Here is a 24,637-nt window from a genome sequence, read left to right as displayed (position 1 = left end):
ATGTCTTGGTCTTAACCGCTATAAATAATTAGTGTATAATTAAATGTGTTTTCAACAAAAGACCATTGCCTTCAACTTCTGGAGTAGGAAGCTAATGAATCCAGAGATAAAACCATGATAACAGACCATCCTCTCTGGGTGCTATCACCATCATTGGCTTCCTTATCTCCTCTGACTCAAGGATTATCTATGCAGCAGGATCCTGTGATACAGGCTGTCCTGCATTAACGCCAGTGCTGAAGTCTATGGACCACCCCCATTGGCACCTCCTCCACTGAATAGGACAAGGGCCACTAGCACCTCAACTGCAAGTAGGGACAGGCAAACAAGCTGCCTCAACCTCATCCGAGGCCTCAACGGGAGCACCATGTAGAAGTTGCTGAGAGGTCGCAAGACTGAGCTCTTCGCCGAGCTATTTTTCCATCCACTTGTGAATGTGAACTTTGTAATGATTGCTAACACCTTAAATTTTGAGACAAGCTCAGAGGTATGCGAGCCTCCATCCCTGAATGGGAAAACTGGTAAAGAGGGATGAAGTGCTAAAGGGAAGATACGGGGCAGAATTTCTCTACTTCTGCACAGAGTGCAGACTGAGGTGGAGAAATTAGTATGCAGCTCCCCAGATGGGTTTTAGAACATAGAACATAGAACAGTACAGCACAGAACAGGCCCTTCGGCCCTCGATGTTGTGCCGAGCCATGATCACCCTACTCAAACCCACGTATGCACCCTATACCAGTAACCCAACAACCCCCCCCTTAACCTTACTTTTTTAGGACACTACGGGCAATTTAGCATGGCCAATCCACCTAACCCGCACATCTTTGGACTGTGGGAGGAAACCGGAGCACCCGGAGGAAACCCACGCACACGCGGGGAGGACGTGCAGACTCCGCACAGACAGTGACCCAGCCGGGAATCGAACCTGGGACCCTGGAGCTGTGAAGCATTTATGCTAACCACCATGCTACCGTGCTGCCCGTTTTCTCACCACATTGTGCAGCATTTTGTGCAAAATAAAATGGAGCTCTGGCCCAGACCATCAGGTTGACGAGGTGGGACCAGAAAAAGTTGGCAATATTGGGAATCATTGTTTTCGCTTAAAAAAAAGGAATCCCCCCCCCCCCCCACACACGCACATGGAGACCCCCCACACGGGCAACCCCTATTCCCTCCCCCCCACCCCCCCATCCAACCACAGACACTGGGGGTGGTCTTATTTATATATTCTTATGCCTACATTCTTCCTTCCTGGGCGGGAAGCTCGTTACATCACTGGCGGGGTTGGGGAGAATTGGAAAATGAGATTCCGTCAGCGAGATCCTCGTTTTCCAGCTCTCATGGGATTTTACGCTCATGGCGAATGTGGGCGCAGAATTCTCCCCATGGTCTTTCCCTGTGGAGAATGTTTGTGCTGGACAAACAAGCGCCATACATTGGAAATAAGACTGGACGTATTCGAGGTTATATGTTGAAAGGACGTGTTCTCAAAAAATGCAGTCTTCCTGCATGAGAAATATTCCTGGATCAGATATGCCCTGACATATCCATTACGCTTCCGAGGTGGCCTGGCCACGTCCCTCTTTGCATCTGGTAGTGAAAATCTGGCCCCAAGTCTTGTACGTTTTTACAAGACTACTGGATTTCATTTCTACCTCCAAAATGCTTGTCACCTGCTTTATAAAGCAGGTTACTTTTAATCACATATTTTAGAAACTGCATATTCAAGTGTGAGTTAATTATCTCACGTGTACAGTTGTATAAAGATGATGTCTAAGGTGCTTCCAAATAGAACTATCAACACATAAAATGGACTGTTGGTTTCATCACCAGTAATTCAAGTACTTTGTAGCAACAGAAAGGTCAAATGTTACAGCCAAACTGTAATAATAGTTTGGTGTTATATGAGAAATGAGGAAAGATGAAAGGTTTTGAATAAACGTTATGCTGTCTGCACTTTTTAGTCAAGAGATAAATACACGTTTCAAAATGTATGCGCCATTGTATTAAATATAATCTTATTTTAATAAGCTTAATTCCAGCAAATAATAGAAGAAATTATTAATACGATTTTGTACTTGATTACATTTTTTGGACGTAGGTACAATATGAAATGGTTTCAAGGATGATTCTCACTAGAATTCAATTCACACTGAATATGATCTGTGAGATTAATAGAATAAACCAGGACTTACATTAACAATAGCTTCTTTAGTCTGTGCCATATCTGAGATAACTCCATCTGTTATAACGAGCAGAACAAAGTACTGTGAACCATCTTGTACAGCTGTTGCGTATCTGTAGAAACCAGACAAAGTGGATATTAGAAAATGACACCACTAATTAGAACATCGAGCTGGGTAAAGTTCACGAACATCTGAAGCGTTGGACAGATTGCATAAAACATGCTACTGACCTCTCCACGGGAAAAGCACATAATAAATCACATTCATTTACATCTACACAAAATACAAGTGCACTTCAGACTAATAACTCTTGCTGTTGGTCCTCAAAAGGTGAGATCTTGACTTAATCAATATGTAGTGAATTCCTAGTTAGATATTTTGCACAGCACTTCCACCACTGCAAAACAATTATATGGGATTGACATTAAATTTGGGATGTAGGAAGGATTAAAAAAAAACATAATTCCATGTTTAGGAGGTTCGACTCAAAGCCCTCTCCTGACTAATTTGCCCCTGTACTCATCACCAATGAAGTATGCCCGTCACCCTGAAATGGATATCTCCTGTCCAATATTTCCCCAAGATTGTGTGCTATTATTCTCATACTGCCGATCAACGTTACACAAAGTGGAGATTTTCCTCAGTGAAACTAGATTATGTTCATCATTGGGAACGGACTACGGTAGTTTCAATTCACAGGGGGAGGACAGAAACCTGAGTCTCCAGTTATATGTTTTGATTTTGAACTTGGCAGCAGATGTTGTCACCTACACAGTTGACAGGTAAGTGGAAGTCAAGACAGCATATAAATTACAAGAGCGATAAGAAGATTGCAAAGTATGGCGGTGTTGCAAAGCACAAAAACATTTTGTATAGGCTATGTCGGGGACAGGACTGATGCAAGCAAACAGGCCATTGTTCCACGGTGGCTGTCATGAATCCAAGGCACAAAGGATTCCTGGTATTTTTCTTGATTCGTTTAAAAGATTTTGTCTGATTTCATCCACTTTTTTCTGTGAAATTCTGAGGTCTTGCAAACAAGGAAAAATTAAAAGAACATGAATGAAGCGGAAACGATAAAGCACATAGGCCACAGAAAAGACAGAGATCCTGAAAGTATTTGAGTGAAGAAAGCAAACCGCACAGGTCATGAGTCAGCCTTTGATAGATTGTACAATGCAAGCTACTGACCTCTCGCATGGTACATATGAAATACAATCAAGTGAGGTTGACCACAAAGGTCGATGCCTCTGAACTATAAAATGGAGGAGCAGTTTAGCTGACTCACATCAATGTCTAATTAGGTGAGCAGGGAAAGAAAGATTTTTTTTCGTGCATCCTTGAGAGTGTGGGAAACAAGAGCAGAATAAAAGCTAGTGAAAACAATTTTAAGGAAATCAAACTGCAGTGAGAACTAGCGACCTGGGAAAATAGGAGTCAGAAATTAACTAGAAAGGGGAACAGTGGAACAGAATGCTGAGATAAATGAGAATGCTGTGGTTGACAGGGTACTTAACCGGGCTTGACCCATCTCTACCCTCACACCTTCCGCTCCCTCCCAGAACCATGATAGGATCCCCCTTGTCCTCAGTTCACCTCACCAGTCTCCGCATTTAAAGGATCATCCACCACCATTTCTTCCAAAATCCGGCATGATGCCACCACAAAACACATTTGCCCCTTAAGTTCCCCCCCCCCCCCCCCCCTCTTCCACCATCACCACCATCAGCATTCCACAGAGACTGCTCCCTCTGTGGCACCCTGGTCCACTCCTTCAACACCCCCAACTCCTCATTCCCTTCCCACGGTACCTGCCCTTGCAATCGCAGGAGGTGCAACACTTGCCCCTTTACCTCCTCATCCTCAATCCCAAACACACCTTTCTGATAAAGCAACATTTCACTTGCACTTGCTTCAATTTGGTCGACTGTATTCGCTGCTTCCAATGCTGGCCCTACTACACGAAGCAGACTAAATGCAGCCTGGATGACTGCTTTGCCGGACACCTTCACTCAGTCCGCAAGCAGAACAACAACCTTTCTGTTGCAGCCATTTCAACTCAGCATCATGCTCTTATGTCTACATGTCTGTCCTTGGCTTGCTGAAAAGCTCCAGTGAAACCCATGCAAACTGGAGGAGCAGCACCTCATCTTCCGATTAGGCATGTCACAGCCCTCGGAGCTCAACATGGGGTTCAACAATTTTAGAGTGCAACCTTTCTCCTCTACCTTGACCCTTTTTTATCCAAAAATGTTTTTGTCCCAATGCAAATGCCTCCCCTACTTCCCCCCACCCCTTCCACTCAGACACCTGTCACTTGTACTTGAAGTTTTGCTTTCACTGAGCACTAACCTTTGTTCTCGTATTGACACGTTCTGTCATTTTACATTTATGGCACTATCACCACCTTCTATAATCCTCTGCACTGCTATTAACACTTCCTCTGTCTTGTGCATTACACATCTTTATTGCAATCTCTCCTAGCTCCGTCCTATCACTGACCTATTTTACTCCACCCACATCCCTCTTCTACAGAATAAAATTCATCATATTTCTCCCTCTCTTTAGCTCTGTAGAAGAGTCATACGGACTCGAAATGTAACTCTAGTTTCTTTAACCACATATGCTGCCAGGCCTGATGTGTTTTTCCACCATTTTCTGTTTTTATCTGTGAAGAGGGAATTATAATGCTGGAAAGCACTATGCAGGAAGTAAATAAGATGGCAAGAGTAGGGAGTCTAGAGGCAATAGATAATGGGGCAAATGGGACAAAGAGAGACAAGCTGAGTAGCAGGTCTGCAGCTGGTGTCCATACTGATCTAATTCCATGGTGAGGGAGTACCAAGAAGGGAAATGTGAGTATCGAGAACTGTCAGAAACAGAGTGGAACTTTGCAGTAAAATGTGTGGTGGGGATGCTGAGGGCTGGGCGCCTGCATGACATGTGCGTAGTGTAGCATGACAGCAGTCAAGGAAGATCACCCCAATAGCGCAGGTGTGTGCTAGAAGCAAATTGCAACAACCAGGCAGGTCACAATGTTAACAGACAGTGGGGACAGTGTCTGTACAGAAGTGGATTGGTATGGACCTAGAATTAAGGGGTGTGTGGTGATATGCATCACTGTAAATACACAAGGGGTTAATGTAAATACACATAGACTAGATAGACACTAGAGGGAGCACCAGAGACATGACACACAGACATTTAACCAATAGATTAGTAAGGTAAGACATGACCAATGGGCTTTTCGGAGCACTGCTCCTTCCTCAGGTGAAAGGAAGGAGCAGTGCTCCGAAAGCTAGTGTTTGAAACAAACATGTTGGACTTTAACCTGGTGTTGTAAGACTTCTTACTAGATATTGGGAAGCAAGGGTATGGTCCTAATTGAAGGGGAATAACATGCTGCTAACTCAAGAGAATAAGTAATGCAGGTTCAAAATTTGTAGCAGTATTATTGTCAATTTGAAGCTATTGTACTTTGTAAAATATTACCCATTGGATAATTGCCTTTACCAGAATGAGCAAGTGGGCAAATGGCTGAATTGCCTATGGTTTCACGCTGGATACAGTGATCATGTAGACTGGAAAATTTGGTCTAATCAGTCGCTAACTGAGCCGGATTAAGAATCCCAATGCTTTGTGGTGGTGAAAATGTAAAAAAAAAACATTTTCCCAGCCTAGATGCAGAAAATAATTTGCATTGGTTTTGCAAACAAACAATAAATAATAACATTTCAAGCTGTTAGCAATTTGAAATATTTTACCCGAAAAACAAATCTTGCCAGATTAAATGTTATCACTTTATCTAGAATAAATGAGATTTGGACATCTGCCTATTGTTTTTGATTACATGCAATTAACCAATAAGACAACGGCAGAAGATATGTCAAGGATAAACTGGATTGCACTTCTGAACAACTTTTTTGGAGGTATGTTAATGCTTTTGGTGTAAGACATTTTCAGGAGGGAAGCCTGTTGCTAAATGACTTGTTGTTTTCATACATAATGTAATTACCTCTGAAGAAGCCAAATTGGTAATAGACCAGTTTGGAGAGGTGTTCTACATGCAGATCACAGACATGTACTGACCAGCACTTGTGGTTGAACAAGCTTTTAATTGTCACTTTTAAAAGCAGTTCCCAGATAAGGATGATTGACTGAGATTTGGGATTTGAGATTAATTCGGATTTTTTCTCCAAAATCCAATGTGGTAATGTTGAAGAGGAATTTATCTGTATGCACAGGCACTCGCTCCAGACAGCACATAGACAGATCAAATCAACAAGATTAGCTTAGACTGGTTACAGGCCAATAGATGCTGTCGGTATAATGGCATCCTGACTGTGTTTATTGCAACAGAACTCTCATCAGAAATGTCTAACTTGCAATACAGAAATTATTTTTACATAAGGAGGGACCAATTTAAGTGCATCAAGAGTTGCCTCAAAAGTCCGATGGAATTTTCATGACTAAAACTTTTGAATACGTTATTTGTTAAAAATACAGGACATTTAAAATTCTCGCCTTTGATGGCTTTTAAGAAGTACTAAGCACCAGTCCCTAGTGGCATTTCTGCATTGTACGTATATGAATTAGCTATTATAAAGCTGTTAATATGCATTCAAGCCACCCGGGCTGTGTTTCTCTCAGGCTTCAGTTTTGAACAGTCAGTGCTTCGTGCTGAGTGCATATTTATTAGCCCAATTTACATGTGTTAATCTCCATTAGGGAAAACAAGTTTCAAAATAATTTAACATCTGCACCATGTTAAGGTGTGCATGCAAAAACAAATTAGGTTTCTTTCTCTACACACCCTCCTTCCCACCCAAAATTATATGATTTTGATTGGGTGACTGCACAAATACAGAACAGCATTTAGTCTTTACCGTTAATTTTCAATGCAGTTTACATAAATTGCCATATTTGTAAATGTTGACCACCTCAAAGATTGTGGACCTTTAGAGTTGTCGACGCTTTCAAAATATTACCACCATGAGATTTAATATACATATGTTCGTCGTTGATATTTTATTGCCACAACTTTGCAGGCAGACCTAAATGAAGGTCCAGAGATTTTGACTGATAATATATAAAATATAATGGGTTAATATGGTGCCAGAAAAATGCTGATTGATAAATCTTAGTCGACCTATTACTCTCACTGATTTCCTCTCTTGATAATGACAATGCTAATTTCTAACTGCTGCCTCAATATCACCCATCTCCAGGGACAAAAGAATCGTTAGCCTCTACAATTCTTCAATCTTTTGCTCCAAGGCGTTCTAACTCTCTATTACGATGTCAGACACAAATAAATCTTTTGTAATCTATTCATATATAACTAAGGGCAAGATTCCGGCTGGAGGTGAATTTCAGCCAGTTAAGCGATTTCTTGCCATGCACATTTATGCATAGCGTGGAATACGAGAGATTCCCAAGGGGATCCAACTAAGGGACCGCCATATTGAGAGGCAGCCCAATAATGAGATCCTGTGGCTGGCCACCCACACCACAACACACCCCAAATCATAGCTGAACTCCTCCCCCCCCCGGCACCGCACACCAGCCCCCACCCCTAGATTTAACCTCCAATCCCAAGTTTGGGGTGACCTGACCCACCACACCTCCAGGGACCCCTGCAATGGAGATACCTCCCCCCAGGGACCCCTGCAATAGGGAAAACTCCCACAGGGATCTCTGTAATAGGCGGACCACACATAGGGACCCCTGCCTAAACGGTACCACCACAGATCCGCACCCCTGCCATACAGAATCTCGAGGAAGCTAGAGAGCAGTCCAGACAGGGGCTGTGACTGGCAAGTAATTCAGTGTTCCATGCCATGCAGTTTTTTGCATGACGTTGAATACGAGGGATGCCCAATGGAATCCCATTATCAGGCTGCCATTTTGAGTGGATAGACTGATAACTAGGTCCCCTGGCCGGCCACACATGCCCCACACTGCAAATCAGACCCAAAACGCAACACCCTCCCCACACCGCACAGCAGCCCCCCAGCCCCGAGTGGCAGTCCCAGGGTGCCAGGTTGTCTATGTCAGCAGTCGGGCCCAGAGGTGCCTTGCGCATAAGAGGTTTGGTGAGGAAAAAAATCAAGGACTCTGGAATAGGTAAGTTGGATGAAGCGAGCGGGTCCAGAGGCTGCGGTGAGGACACTGAGCGGGTCAAAAGATTGGGGTTGCCTTTAAAAATGGCATTCTGATCTGTGAATCGTCTTCCTGCAGGAAATGACATAAGTGCGGCTTTGGTGGGGAGTTCCTTGCTGAGGCAAAAAAAACCCAGCAAAGTACCGTTACATAGCGGGGTCTTTCTCGGCGCTGCAGGCGCTGAGAAACACCCCACTAAATGAGCCTGAAACCGGACATAGAAATGTTTCGATTGAATCACGTCCTGAATCTTTAGCATTGATATGGCTGCCAATCAAAGACACTTGTTGGTCCGGACAGCCTTTCGTGCCTTTTGAAGCCAGAGAACTGTGACTGCTAGAAATGAATGCTTGCCTGGACAGCTATTTGTAATGCTCTACAGAATAGAGCTAAGGGGCCCACATTTAAAGATATTAACATACCAAATTACATTTTGTTCCACAGGAAAATCCTACAGTTGCACATTAATGCCCATTAAATGGCACAAGGTCTGTCAGGCTACCAAACTTAAGGAAGGAATAACTGAACCAGTCCTAATTTTAGCCCTGCATAAATTCACTGAAAATCCCATGACAGAAATGTTTCATTTTGATTATAGCAGAAGGGAAAGTATAGGTGTCACCGTGTTATTAAGAGCTAAAAGAAAATTAGGTAATTGCCATTTCACACCTAAGCTGAATAAAAGGGAAGTTAAAGTATATTAGAATACCTGATTTATACTGTGGTACGGTGGATTTCTTTCCATTGCTTAATTCTCTATTTAGGTAGCAAAAGGACAGTTCCAGCAAGATACAATTTAATTGACGAAATATAAAGCGCGATTTAATGGCCGCATTGTGCTTAAGCGAGAGCGCGACGAGGCCATTAAATCGTGGGAGAGGCCAAAATTGAGAACCGCGGCGGGTGCCGATCTGTTTGTGATCTAATCAGCCCGCTCCTGTTGGCAAAAGCAGGATCCCATAGTAGCGTGGCGGGAAACCAATAATCACCACTTAAGCCCAATCTCCATACAATTATCAGGCGTGACCCCCTATCTAATTGTCCATCCGTGATCTAACGGCCTCCCAGCAAGTGGTCATGCGGGGGCCAATTAGTACTCCTTTATAAAAATGTGAAGCTGGTGGAAGGGCTGCTGCGGGGACCCGAGACAGTGCCAAGGGCAAGCCTTCTGATGCACCCGTTTGGGGGGTGGTTCCCCTTTTGAACAGGAGGGGCGATGCTTGTTACTTGGTTAGGGCGGGGGGGGGTGGGGGGTGGGGGGTGGGGGGTGGTTGTGCCTGTGAAGAGGGGTTGGGCCAGAGATCGTAAAGGGGATTTGGGCCAGGGCCATTGATGCGGAGTGTGGGGGAGGGGGGTCAGTGACAGTGACCAAGTCAGGGACGGTGCCATTGATGAGGAGGGGTGCGCTCGTGACAGTGAGGTGATGCCAGTAATGAGGAAAGGGTAGTGCCTGTGATAAGGGTGGGGGGGAACGCTGAGGAGGGATGAAGCACCCAAATGCTGTGTGATGGGGAGGGTGGGGTAGGAGCGCAGTGGGATTCCCAAATCTTAGCTTTTTTTGGGGGGTGAGGGGTGGAGGTTGCCCCATGTTCGCATGGCTAGGGCTTCCCCTTCTGTACGTGGGGGTTGGGGTGTGTGTTTCCCTTGACTGAGCGGGGGGGGAGGGGTTCCAATCTTAGTTAAGTGGGGGTTCCAATATCCTGCTGGGGGTGGGGGGGGGGATCCCGATCTCGATCTCCATGCGATGGGGAGGGGTCCTTAAATGTGCTTTTGAGATTGGGGCTCCCTTTAAAAATTACGGCCCGGTATCAGAATCCTGGTGTTGTCAGCGTGTTTAGGCCCCACCCCTTCAGCTGTCTGTCTGAGATTCACCAGCACTTTGAAATTGTACAGAGTGTTGTTAAATCAGGCAACAAAAAGCATCTGTGCAACTGATGACTTTCACACAGCTTTCCTTGCCTAATCCAACACTGCAATTTTGGGAAATTTGCAGCCTGTATTTGACTAAATTGCTGAAGTTACTTCTTCTTTACACAGAAGTTACAGTTTGATTGTTTTTATTTCTTTCGATATTTGCATTTCAGCACTACATTCAAAAAATGAGATATAGTACAGTCCTTTTACCCAATGACAGCATCTAAATCAGCTATTAGACTGGGGTGTGGGAACTAAGGGGTTTTCACAATAATGTCATTGCAGTGTTAATGTAAGCCGACTTGAAAATGAAAATGAAATGAAATGAAAACTGCTTATTGTCACAAGTAGGCTTCAAATGAAGTTACTGTGAAAAGCCCCTAGTCGCCACATTCCGGCGCCTGTTCGGGGTGGCTGGTACTTGTGACACTAATAAAGATTATAATTATTATTTGGACAGGTGAAAAGGAAAGGTCCTGGAGATGGGGGACGTCATGCAATCTAGTTGTAATAGGGAGTATATTCTGGTGAAAAGCTTGACAGAATTAGGTCTTTCTCAGATTTGTGGCAGTTATTAGAGCAGATCCTGCAGCTTTTTTGAGTAGAGGGGCGGGTGGGAGATCCAGAAGGGCCAGGAGAATGGCACTCACACTGCCCTTGTCATACAAACATACAAAATAGGTGCCGAGGTAGGCCTTGAGCCTGCTCTGGCATTCAATAAGATCATGGCTGATCTCTTTGTGCTGAGTTTTACATTCCCATCCACCCAATAACCTTCGATTCCCTTGCCCAACCCTTTCAGGTGGCTAAGCTCAAACTCCCACATCCGTTCCACTCAGTACTCTGTTCATACACGAGATTACTGATCGGATAAATCTGTAATTTATGAAATGTGTTTTTTTAAACTTGATTCAAAGTCTTATTTTGATCAATACAAATATTAATTATTGAGCAAAATTTGGAGGTGAAAAGATTTTGAGAACCCGATTGGTTCATCAACGAGTTTCTAATATAAATGCTTACTTCATAGGGAGACATTTTATGGCCCCTCGAGACAACAGGAGTTTCCGGGCCCACTGAGGTCAATGGGCTTTTTAACGGCTTGCCACATTTTACAGCCCTTCCCCCGCTGTGATGGGGACATAAATTTCCACCCATAGTTTAAAAACTAAATGTGACCACAATTTGTGATAATAAGTTCTTGTAAAGAAAGTTTACGTGAGTTTTTTTTTAACGATACAGAGATGTTGCGAAGTAGATAACACTGGCAGCTTTCCACTTTCACATATTCAAATGCACGCCGATCAAATTGTACTGGACTGTACAATACATTATGGAAATCTCTTGCCTTTTATGTTACCAGTACTGTTTAAACAACTCAAAGCATTGTGAAGTCAAGATATTGCCATTTTACCTCAGACGGCAATATGTGCTGGACAACATGACTAGTTGGAAAAATAAATCTATTTATTTCTTACGGTGCTCATTATTTCAACAGATTTACAAAGCCTTTTTAACCTCAGTGTATCACCTTGCACAGAAATTTTGAGACAGGATGAGTGGGTTTACTCCCTGGATCCTACTTGTTTAAATTCACGTGATCCGTCCATCTGAAAAAAAATCAAGGCTGTTTAAATAGCATGGTAAAGAGTTGCTAATTTTACCTGGCTACGTGATTAATCACTGGCGCAAAGTTCGTTGGTCCATAAAGCTGGACTGTCTTGAGGCTCCGATGATATGCTTCAAGGATTCCTTCAATACCATTACAATATGGGTTGTCTGGATTGCCATTCTGCAAGATTATCAGAGGAAATAAAACACAATTGGAGATTGCGGTGAACTCAAATTTGTTCCGATAATTGTTTCAGATCCGAGGAAGTATTTTTGCGCAGAAGGAAAAATATCATTTGGCATTTATTCACCTCTTATTGCCACAGATCTATCTCACAGTTTGGCCCATGATTTGACCTCCTACACTATTTCATTGGAGACTTTGATGAAAGGCCACAAAGCTTTCCTAAATAATTTGGCTGGCACTATTAAGTCATCATGTTTGACCACCTGTATGAGTTGATTTTAAAGAATAGAAATAAATGTGTCATATTTAATTCACATCATGAAACACAATCCTGGAAAATAAATAATTGCAACTAAAGGCCTCCTTGAGCACCAGAGTACCATTTCATGAAAGCATTATTAAAGGATATTGTTGAACATATGTTCCATATATACAAATGTCAATATTAAACCATTTTGCATTCATTATATCATTCATATTAGATGAGAAATTATTACAGAGATTCCATGTTCCAGTGTGGAAGAAAAAAACCCTATTTCTCAAGGCCCATGACTGCTTGAACATATTCTGGCCTAATTTCAGAAAATGAAAACACCTTCTCCTCTATTTCCACTTTCAACACAAAGGGAATCAGGAAACCTCAAGATCAACAAAGCAGATTTGATAATGATGGAAAATATAACTATAAAATAAAAATCCACCAAGCAGCATATATCTCAGCTCAGAGAAACTTGAAAGTCAATCAAAGTAATACATTTGAGACATTGCCCAAACCTTGTTTTTAGGCTTTAAGAAACATAGAAGTGTGAACTCAAATTTATGTAATATCTTTTACATTGTCCTCAGAACATCCCAATGAGTTTTAGAGCCAATTAAATAAAAAACATTGTAGACAATATTGTTATGTAGGCATATGTGGCAGCCAACAGGATCCAAAATAGCAATGAGATGCATTCACAGCTAACTTGTTTTTGGTAATGCTTTGGAAAGCAGGCGGCCGATTAGCCAAATTACTTGGCCTATTTCACACTCCTGCTGGAATTTTACTGGCAGAAAGGCCTCCCCCCACAGCCTGGGGAATGTGTGAAGTACATTGTGGCAGCCTCCTGTAGTAGTAGAGTCTGGTACATAAAGTCTTAATGTGGGACTGAGTACAGTACTGCCCACACAGTGATGCAAGAAGGCACATGATCCAGAGCCAGTGTCAGTCTAGAGATGGATAAAGACCTAGACTGTAGTCAGCTCCATACCTGTACCCTCTACTGTAAATATGTGCATGGTTATGAGTTGTTACTTGCCGTTAGCACACTCCAGACTACAATGCAACTTCATGCTGTCCAAAGCAGGATTCTTCACCACCTGGCAGAGCAGGGAGTGGAGGGGGGGAGGGGGGGGGGGGTGCATTTTATTACGGAGATTCCATGTTCCATGAAAGGACGACAATGGCTTTGATGTTATCCCTGGAGGGTTCATCCCTCTGATTTCAGGGGCAGCCTGCCTTCCCCCGGCAGCCTTCTTACCAGCCTTTTGAGAGGATCGCAACACGGAGGCTAGTCTACTGGAGGTGCTGCTGGCTCTCTAATTGGGCCAGCAGCCCTCAAAGGCAGGACAAATTGATCGGCAGTCCCAATGGAAGCTTCTTAACTGACCATGGCTGGTAAAGTCCTCTGCCGGTAAAGTCCTCTTGTCAATGCCACCATTCAACAATAGCGCGGAACCCATATTTGTCCATGGCAGCGGGACCCTTGGCTTGTCGCTAAAAGCTGAACCCGTGACTCTCACAGGATCCTGGGCTTTGCCATATTACTGCAGACTTACTATTTGATTCTTACCATGAACGTAGTAGGAAAGAAAATGAATGGGCTTTCATCAAAAGTTGCCACAAATGTAATTGTCTCGAGCAAATGAGAACACCTTATCAGCAGCTAAAATGAAAATAAAACTCAATATGGTCTCCCTAATGAAATCTTAAGGTATTCAGTTCACTGCGCATCATTAATCTGAGTAAACAGTCCAAGGACAGAATCTTGCCATTCTAATTGACATTCTAATTGACAAATATGACAACATTATCATTGGGATTTTATGTCATAATGGCTGTGAGTTTGGGAATTGTATCAGTAACTGAAATATGGAAATGTTCCCTTTTTCTCACCTCCTATTCTTCATTGAATTTACTTTCTGTTCATATTCTCCAGTTAGCAGTCTGTATCATTGATCTGCCCTGAGGCTTTCGCCAATGTCAATTATAAACCTGCACTTTGCAGTCAATGAAGTCCTCTTGAAATCTCATCACTGCTGGGAATGCTATAAATTCAATAACAAATGCCAACTCTGAACAAATGCCACCTGATAACATATGTGTTGATATAACCCTCCAGGAAGGCATCTCACCAGAGTTGGCATCCCGAGTGGTACTTGGTGCATACCTTTGATGTTTGCATTGGTTAATGATCTGAGGGTAACTTGCGTGCTTGCTGTATCCCTGCTCACAGGGATTCTCTGCCATGCAGTTCATGCAAGTGTCACTTTCTGTTGGGATCTTACTGCACGTTCAAACCCGTGTAATTTTGTTAAGGTGGATAGGACAAGAAAGTGAAGTTACGGCAGAAAATCGGTCACGATTTTATTGAATTGTGCAGAGGCCTCGACCGCCTGCAAGGCCAACTGCTGCTCCTATTTCTTACTCCCTGCCACACCATGCTAAAGCTTCCATGTATTACAACATCTGGCCTGACCCACCCATACTTTACATTTCTTTCATCATATTGCATCCTACATTGCAATAATAACACATCAAAATATTTTACCAAGGCAAACTCGTGCGAAACTCTTCCATCAGGAGGCAGTTTAGCTCCAAACCCCAATGCTGGAAACATCTTATCACTGTCATAGTCCTGAATGATTTCGCCCACTGCTTTCAATGCCATGGCATATGCGTTCATCTGGTAAGGATTCATATAGTGAAGTGATGTGGACTGAGATGGATTTCCTGATAAAGCAAATAAAAAGAAAAACAGTCTATTAAAAAAACTCGCATTTGATGATGCGCAATGATTTACGTTTTGTGGTTGTTGGCTATGTTATTTAACTATATATATATATTAAATTATACTGAAGTGTATCAGTATTAATAAAATAGCATGTTTAACCTATATTAAATCAGATTTGCTTGTGATTTCCCCCTTCCCTCCTCCGGCCCGGCTCGGAGTGCAACTAAAGTGCAGTGACCCAAAAGCATCACATGCTCAGCTTCATTTACAGGTACAGGTCATTTGCTTGGCTGTGTGCACCTCAAAGAGCTGGAAGCTGAAAACTACACAGGTGGGATTGACATTAAGCTCTGCACATAGACACATAGATTCCATTAATTGGAGAGTGTCTGAGCGAGGTGATTAGGACTCATTCCTTCTGGACAACATTGCTGCTTACTAATGATCGAGAAGAAACTAATTTTTTCTGTGCTTTGCATGCATGGAGTAAGCCTTCGCTTGGTCTGATCATAAAGAAACGAACAGTAACATTCAATGCACAGAGAGAAAATATTTGAGGTGGTAGATTTAAAACTGAGATGAGGAGGAACTACTTCTCGCAGAAGGTGGTGAATTTGTAGAACTCGCTGCCCCATTGTACGATGGAGTCCGAATCATTAATTGGTTTCAAGAGGGAGATAGATATATTACTGATTAACAAAACGGGTTAAATGGATATGGGAAACAGGTAGGTAGGGAGGTGCATTTCAGACCAGGAAGATGTCAGCCATGCGCTCGAAGGGCTGAATTGCTTACTTCTGCTCCTAATTCCTTTGTTCCTATTATTGAGACAAGAGTGGTAATATAACTGCAGCCTTCAAATCATTACAACACCAGACACTATTCTTGTCAAGTCTATTAACTGATAACAATCTTTACTCCAGCTTTCTGGCAAGATGTTTCAATTACACTATTTAAAATGAAAGATCGTTGCTGGGAATTTCTTGTGGATTCTCTCAAATGGCCACTGGCAGCAGATCATCAACACAATTTATCAAACAAATTGGCTCTTGTCAGAAAATAGTTTTTAAAGGGGATTCCCAAAACACTGTATTTACAGTGTTCAATATTTATTTTCGTAAATCACTTGAATTAGGAAAGCAGCCATGTTCCTTTTAAATTTTGTCTCACACAATATGTTCTTTCCATTGACATCAATCCTTTACTCGCTTCTTTTTGTATAGAATCGTACTAACCAACACCTTTCCAATGGAATTCAGTAAATTGTACAAACGATATAAATGGATTGCGCAACCTATTTGCAAGAACTACAAATTGTGTTAAGATTGTCTTTTAAATTTAAAGGCATTTTAATGCACAATTTGATATCTGCTATAGCTTAATGTCAAATTAATCAATGGAAAAACTGTCAATTATTTGATTGAAGCCATAAATCAGTAACTCATAGCCTATCCATGTAAGTAATGCAAATCCCATAAGTAGTGGAGATTTATCAGAGGCTTAAGCACTTACCATTAGAAGCTGTAAAATCAATAGCCACTGTAAAATTGATCTGTGTTCTGCAAGATTAAACAGAGAGACAAAGTTTTATCTCAAATATATTTCTTGGACATGACTGTTATTGGCTTTTATTTCAATATCGGTTAACTGAGCTCTCTTTGACTGGTTCCGGTGTTTCAGGTATAGTTAAAAGTTTTTTTTCAGAAGAGCAGGGATCTATTGTGATCTTGGTCAACATTCTTGACTGATGTTAAAAAAAAAGGTTACTGACCATTCATCTCATTGCTACTTGCAGGATCTGAAATAGATTTGTTTTAGTAGAGTTTATGCTAAACATATCCGCACAGTGCAGAGCAGAAATCAAAGTTAAGATATATTGGAAATGAAAGTTGCCATAATCCCCGAGGACCGTAGGCTGCTTTCCCCTGTTGAAAGAGAGCTAACTAGTGGTGATTTAACCTGAGGGTCACCACATCTGAGGCGAGGGGTCAGGTTGTGAAGCCTTCGTGGATAACCTCAGCCGGTTCGAGAATTGGACCTGGGTTGTTGGCAATGCTCCGCTCCACGAACCAGCCATCCAGCCAACTGAGCTAACCGACTCCCGAAAATATTTTGTATTGCATTGATCTGTATCATATTCTTTTGCCGAAGAGGTAATGATCAGATTTTATAATGATTCAGTCGAACGTAAGCATGAGTAATACATCCGGTTGGTTTTCAAAAAACATGAGAGACATCCAAACAATGAAGGCAGTAGAGAAGAGGCACAAAATTAAATCTCAGTGTCAGCAGTAAAGACATAAGAAAAGACGAGAGAAACATGATTTTTTTTGTGGCCTGAAATGGGATGTGTTTATAAGGTGATCTTCTAGACATATACAAGAGTGTAATGGGCATCTAAAAGGTTCTGCTGGAAAAGTATAAATTAAATTATAGATGCAGAGCCATGAAACATAGGCTCGATCTAAAATAGGACACTTCTAAGATAGACATGAGGAAAAAATACTTCATTCAAAGTTTAATTGATATACGGAATCAACTTTCAGGCAGACCATTATATTCAAAATCATTTTAAAATTTCATGTACTTATATAGCACCTTTAATGTAGTAAAACATCCCAAGGCGCTTCACAAGTCTGTGCCATACAAAGTAAGAAAGCGAAAGACTAAAGAGATTAGGTGAGTACATAATCCAAAGATTGTCTTAGATTTTAAGGAGAATTTTAAAGGAGGAATGAAAAGTAGATAGACGGATGGGTTCGGGAGGAAACCTAGAGCTGAAGGCCTCAGCAGCTGAAAATATGGTCACCAATGGTGGATCGATTAAAATCAGAGATCCTCAAGAGGCCAGAGCTAAATGAATGCAGATATTTTGGAGAGTTATGGGACTGCAAGAAGATACAGAGATAGCAAGGTTTGGAATTTAACATTTGAGGCATTGCTTAACCAGGAGCCCATTAGATCAGCAAACACAGGCTGACGGGTGAACAACAGCATAGTGGTTGTGTTACTGGACTAGTATTCTGGAGACTGAGACTAATAATCTGGTGACATGAGTTCAAATCTCACTGCAGCAGATATAGGAAATTTAAATTTAGTTCATAAATCTGGATTGAAAAACTGACATCAGTAATGGTGATCATATTGTTAAAAAAAACATCTGGTCACCAGGGCCCTTTGGGGAAGAAAATATGTTGTCCCTACCTGGTTTGGCCTATATATGACTCCAGATTGTCACAATAGGGAAACATTAGGAAATTGGATCCGGAAAGGGATTTAAGGTGTACTGGGCAATTTAGACATTAACAGACCGAGGATAACACTGCTAGCACTGAGTCAGAGGTATACGCCCACACCTGGCATGACTTATATTGTCCCATTCATACTTAAACACGTTAATGAGAATGAACAGGATATGCCTGCTCAGTCGGAGTGATTCACTCAAGATCCATTGTCCTCGAGGACATTCTGATATTAACCCATTACAGAGTCTGATGGCTTCTTTTGTCCATAAATTGGAGGTTAATTGCATATTCATAGCATGGCCCTTTTCTTTTGTGTAAACGGGATTGGGCAATCAAAAGCCCAGATAGTGACGATGGGTTCAAGTCAAGATAGCCCAGGACAGAATAATTCATTGAGGGGCTGGACAGAGCTCAGAGAGAAAAGATAACCCTGTTCAAACAGGTGGTACTGAAGGATTTGGAAAGCCACTGGAAGAGGACATGAAAAGCTGCCAAACAAACTGGTTTTTGAAAAGAGGTCTGAAGGAGCTACACTAGTAACGGGAATATATTCTGGAAATGCAAGTATCATTACTGCCAGCCTACCAAAATGGAGCTGAGAGCATTATGTTCGTTTTACATGCTGCTTAATAATAAATCATGTTCGAGTTCAAAGATACATGAAAGCTGTTCTTGTTAGGCTTGAAGTTTAAAAGTTTAAATATTGTTTTCTTTTGTTTTAATAAAGTTTTATTTGTAAAAATAACCAAGCCTTATTTCTTATGCAATCACTCCTGGAGCGAATCGATCTTTCCGCACAGTCTTACAAAATTTAAAAAACATTGCGATTTTGGTCCAGTATCTGACCATGCGTCCGCAACAGGATCCACGTAAGGCAGTTAACTCTTAAATGGCCTCGGAAATGATCTATAAGCCACTTTGTTCCAACAAACTACGAAGTAAAAAGTCTAATAATAAAACTGGTGTACCATCTGGCATCGACATAGACACCAGTCATAGCAAAGGCACATGCAGCCGAGTTGGCTCTGCAGTTGTCCTTGCTAACACCTGAGAACTTGGCCATATTTTCGACCACTATCTCAACGACTAGTCAGCCTGACACTCAGATTCATATTTTTCAGCAAACATCCCACTGTTCCATCACTATTCCTAGTTATGTCCTATCCTAATAGCAGAGGTAGTGGTGCACCGGAGGGTGTGGCCCAGGAGTTCTCAGCATTGACACTGGATACCGTGACTTCTCATGGCATCTGATCAAACATGGGCAATGAAACTTCTGCTGATTTATATCCACAGCTCTCTTTCAGTTGATGAATCAGTGCTCCTCTATGTTGAACACCACTTGGAAGAAGTACTGAAAATAGAGAGGGCACAGAATGTACTCTAGATGGGAGACTTCAACGTCCATCACAGAGAATGGCTCAGTCGCACCACTATCGACTAAGTTCATCAAGCTCTGAAAGATATGGGGCGGAATTCTCCGACCCCCCGCAGGGTCGGGGAATCGCCCGGGGCCGGCATAAATCCTGCCCCCACCGTGGCCGGAATTCTCCGCCACCCGGGAATCGGCGGGGGCAGGAATCACGCCCCGCCGGTCGGCGGACCCCACGCGCCGATTTGCGGGACCCACGCGGCGATTCTCCGGCCCGCGATGGGCCGAAGTCCCGCCGCTGTCAGGCCTCTCCGATCACGATCGGGGCCCACCGATCGGCGGGCGGGCCTGTGCCGTGGGGGGCACTCTTTTTCTTCCGCCGCCGCCATGACCTCCACCATGGCGGAGGCGGAACAGACCCCCTCCACCGCGCATGCGCCGGTGGTGACGTCAGCGGCCGCTGACGCTCCGGCGCATGCGCGGACTCACGCTGACCGGCAAAGGCCTTTCGGCCAGCCTCAACGCCGGGCAGTGTGGCGGCAAAGGCCGTTGGCGCCAGTCGGCGGAGCGGGAGCCACTCCGGCTCGGGCCTAGCCCCTAAAGGTGCGGAGAATTCCGCACCTTTTGGGGAGGCCCGAGGCCGGTGTGGTTGGCTCCACTCCGGTACACCGCAACCCCCCGCCCTGCCGGGTAGGGGAGAATTTCGCCCATGGTTACCAGACTGGATCTATGGTAGACAACGAACATGAAGGAAAAACTTATTTAACCTCTCCCTTAACAATCTACAATGAAGTTGTTGTTAAAATGCTGTGTTGTTCATGGAGGTGGGGCAAACGTTTATGATTGCTAATATTATTGTTATTTTTGGTATTTTACTATGGTGCGTTATTGTTGTATAAATTCAAAATTTTTCAATAAAAATTATTTCAAAAAAAACAATCTACAATGATGTAGCTATCCATGGCAGTATTTACAGAAGTGACCATCACAGCCTCATGGAGCCATCACAGCGTCATGGAGACAAAGTCCTGCTTTATCACTGAGGATACTCTTCATCATCTAACACCAGCTTACTGGTATTGATTTAGAACAGATCTAGTGGCTGGAAACTGTGATCCACGAGGCACGATTGACTATCAGCAACTGCAGAACTGTATTCCACCACAATCTGTAACCAGCAAGACTGACCTTATACCATTATCATGAATCTATACCATTATCAAATCTGACACGTGGGAGGGAGCATGCCTGGAGCAGCACCAGGCCAATCTAAAAATGGTGGCAACTTGCTGAAGTCACAATATGTCCATCGGAATGCAGGCAGCGTGTAATTGACAGAGCAAAGAGATCCCACAACCAATGGATCAGACAAAGCTCTGCAGCATTGACATTCAATCATGAGTTGTGATTGGGCAATGAAACAACTAACTGAAGGCGGGGCTCCACATACTTCTCATCCTCAATGATGGAAGAGCCCAGCTTGGCAGTACAAAAGGTAAGGCAAAAGCATTTACATCCACCTTCTTCCAGAAGAAGTGCCAAGTAGATGATTGATCTTGGTCTCCTCCTGAGGCCCCCAGCTTCACAGAGGCCAAACTTCAGTCAATTTAATTCACTCCACACAATATCAATAAATGATTGGATAAACCAAGGTGTATTTGCGCTCCAGAATCTGCCACACAGCTAGAAAAGTTACATCTACAACAATGGCATCTACAAGACAATGTGGAAATTTACCTGGGTAAAAACAGCATAAACCTGACCAATTATTGCCCCATCAGTCTACTTTCGATTATTAGCCAAGTGATGGAAGGTATCTTCAAAAGTGCTGCCATCAATCTTCTTTTTCTTCTTTCGATCACTCGCTAACGAGTATGAATGTCCACTTAAGAAACACTGTGTTACTGGTCAGTGGTTCTGTCGGTCTTTGAGTGGCTGATGAGCCCAATCCTAGACGCACATCTTCGACCGCACAGTTGTCAGGTGTTTCCGGGAGGTGGGATCGGACCATGGACTCTTGACCGCTGTTTTCCTGTCTCAGGCTCTTTTTCTGGGTCTCCTCTTGCCATTGGTGTCTTCAAAGAATTGTGTCGCTTCAATCCTGAAGTTACTCCAAGTAGGTCTCTTCTCAGCAAACATCTCGCAGTATTGACGTCCATCTTGCATTTCTTGAGGCAAGCACTCATGGCTTCTTTTTAGCGCTTCCTTTGTCCTCCTCTTCTTCGGGAGTCTTCTTTAAACTGGGCAAAGAAGATTTGCTTTGGCAGTCAGGACTGACTCCCAAGCAACCTGCTCACTGACAGTCCACCCAGACACCATTACAGCCTTGGTCCAAACATGGATTAAAGATGAATTCCAGAGGTAAGGTGCAAGTGAATGCCCTTGATAACAAAGTAATGTTTGAAGGAGTGTGACACCAAAGAACCCTATGAAAAGTTAACTCAGTGGGGGAAAAACTCTCCACTGGCTGGAGTCAGAATGAGCACAAAGGAAAACGGTTATAGTTGTTGAAGGCCAATTATTTAATTCCCAGCACATTTCTGCATATGTTTCTCAGGGCAGTTGCCCAGTTGCTGACCATCATTCAAAATAAGGTTTGAAGTAGGAAAGAGATGCTGATTGCACAGTGCCCAATACTATTCACCACTTCTCAGATACTGAAAGAGGCCATACCTATATGCAGCAAGACATGGACAGCATTCAGGATTGGGTTAGTAAGTGGAAGGAACATTCACGGTAGACAGGTGCCAGGCAATGACCTAAAACAGAGAATCTAACCATTCTGCTTGACATTCAATCGCATTCCCAAGTCTGAATCCTCCACCAATAACATCTGAAGAGTCGAGATCGACCGGAAACTTAACTGCACCAACCACATAAATATAATGATCACAAGGACAGGTCAGGGGTTGGATATTCTGCTGTGAGTAACTCACTGCCCCCCACCTTCTACAAGGCACAAGTCAGGAGTGTGATGAAATGTTCACCATTTGCTTGGTTGAGTGCAGCTCCAACACTCAAAATACTCAACACCATCAAAGACAAAGCAGCTGGAATGATTGGCACCCCATTCACAACCTTAACTATTCAATCAGTCTACTGCCGTACATTGTTGCTGCCGTGTGTACTATCTTCTGCAAGATACACTGCAACAACTCAACAAGGTTTTTTTTTGCCAGCATCTTCAAAACCCACAACTTCTACCACAGCACATGGGACCAGAGGCTTCAGGCTGCCCTCCAAGTCACACACCATCCTGACACGGAAATATATCAACAATCCTTTAGTGTTGTTTGGTCAAAACCCTAGAACTGTCTAACAGCACTGCATGCATACCGACACTTCATTTTAATCTGTGACTATATACCTATTTGGCAAAATATATTTTCCTATGTTATGTCAATTATTTTGCCCTACACTTCTTCATTGTCAAAATTAGTAAGGTCATGTGAAAATGCAGTCACAAAAACTATCTTGGTTTCACAGTTCAGATCAGAGAAGTATGGGGAAACACACTTATATTTTGCCTCAACACAATGCTGGTTTGAAGTGTTGGTTAATCGTCCAGGGAACATCATTTATAGTCCTGAAATTATTGCATTTGATATTTTGCTGTTTGAGCCATTGTTTAGTTCAAGACATTCAGTCTTGCACTCAGATATAAAACCACATGTTCAGACAGCAACAACAGCTCATTTCACTCATAAAACACGGTTAGCACACAAAAACAGCTCAGGCTGCTTCACGATCATAATCAGAAACAAATAGATGCTTAGACAAAGAAGGAATCAAGATATTAACTGAAGACCTGGTCAAAAAGATGGGTTCGAAAGGGGAAGAGATTTAAAGAGGGAATTCCAGAGTCTGAGGCTTAGATGACTGGATATATGGCCAGAGATTGCCATGGCCAGGTTGTGTGGTGTCGTGGTCGCTGTTCTGAAGGCAGCAAACTACCCAGCCTTCAGAACAGCGACCACGACACCACACAACCCTGCCATGGCAATCTCTGCAAGACGTGCCAGATCATCATCATGGGTACCACCATTACACATGAGAACACCACCCATCAGGTACGCGGTACATACTCGTGCGACTCAGCCAACGTTGTCTACCTCATACGCTGCAGGAAAGGATCCCCCGAAGCGTGATACATTGCCTAGACCATGCAGACGCTGCGACAACGGATGAACGGACATCACGCGACAATCGCCAGGCATGAATGTTCCCTTCCAGTTGGGGAACACTTCAGCAGTCAAGGGCATTCAGCGCCTGCTCTCCGGGTAAGCGTTCTCCAAGGCAGCCTTCAGGACGTGCGGCAACACAGAATTGCCGAGCAGAAACTTATAACCAAGTTCCGCACACATGAGTACAGCCTCAACCGGGACCTTGGATTCATGTTGCATTACATTCATCCCCCCACCATCTGGCCTGGGCTTGTGAAATCCTACCAACTGTCCTGGCTTGAGACAATTCACACCTCTTTAACCTGGGATTACCCCTCTCTCTGGAGCTGTACAGACTTAATTACCAGCAAATGCTCACCATCAAAGTATCGTCTTACATCTTTGACTTTGTCTATATACATGTTTCTGGAAGCTACCTCTTCATTTACCTGAGGAAGGAGCAGTGCTCCGAAAGCTAGTGGTTTGAAACAAAACTTGTTGGACTTTAACTTGGTGTTGTCAGACTTCTTACTGTGTTCACCCCAGTCCAACGCCGGCATCTCCACATCTTGGGTGAGAAAGGGGAGGTTATATATTGGGAAGTTGGAAAGGGGGAAGTGTTATAACTCCCACAGAGATCAAGGGTTGTGGACATCCGGTTCCCCATGACCTCCAAAGAGGTAACGGGGGCAGGGCTTCTCCTTTAATGAGGAGAGCCTTCATAGTATAATAACCCCGGCCTGGGTGCAGGTAGAGGAGGGTGACCCTTTGGGGAGGAGAGAGTTATTGTGTACAGAGAATAAA

General features: G+C 43.2%; 1 protein-coding gene across 2 annotated transcripts in view; it reads right to left on the bottom strand.

The window, feature by feature from the left end:
- The window catches only part of LOC119978716 (copine-8-like), a 789,805-nt gene that overhangs the window by 93,852 nt on the left and 671,316 nt on the right, over positions 1–24,637 (bottom strand). For both annotated transcript variants that reach the window (XM_038820547.1, XM_038820548.1), the window contains 4 exons: positions 16,566–16,612; positions 14,871–15,052; positions 11,927–12,054; positions 2,196–2,298 (listed from right to left, as the gene is read on the bottom strand). In XM_038820547.1, coding sequence (XP_038676475.1) covers positions 2,196–2,298; positions 11,927–12,054; positions 14,871–15,052; positions 16,566–16,612 — 460 coding nt within the window. The remainder of the gene's footprint in view (positions 1–2,195; positions 2,299–11,926; positions 12,055–14,870; positions 15,053–16,565; positions 16,613–24,637) is intronic.

This window comes from Scyliorhinus canicula, chromosome 15, assembly GCF_902713615.1.
Source record: "Scyliorhinus canicula chromosome 15, sScyCan1.1, whole genome shotgun sequence".
Classification (NCBI taxonomy): domain Eukaryota; kingdom Metazoa; phylum Chordata; class Chondrichthyes; order Carcharhiniformes; family Scyliorhinidae; genus Scyliorhinus; species Scyliorhinus canicula.
The sequence above is the reverse complement of the archived record's forward strand: the minus strand, read 5'-3'. Positions and strand labels throughout refer to the sequence as shown.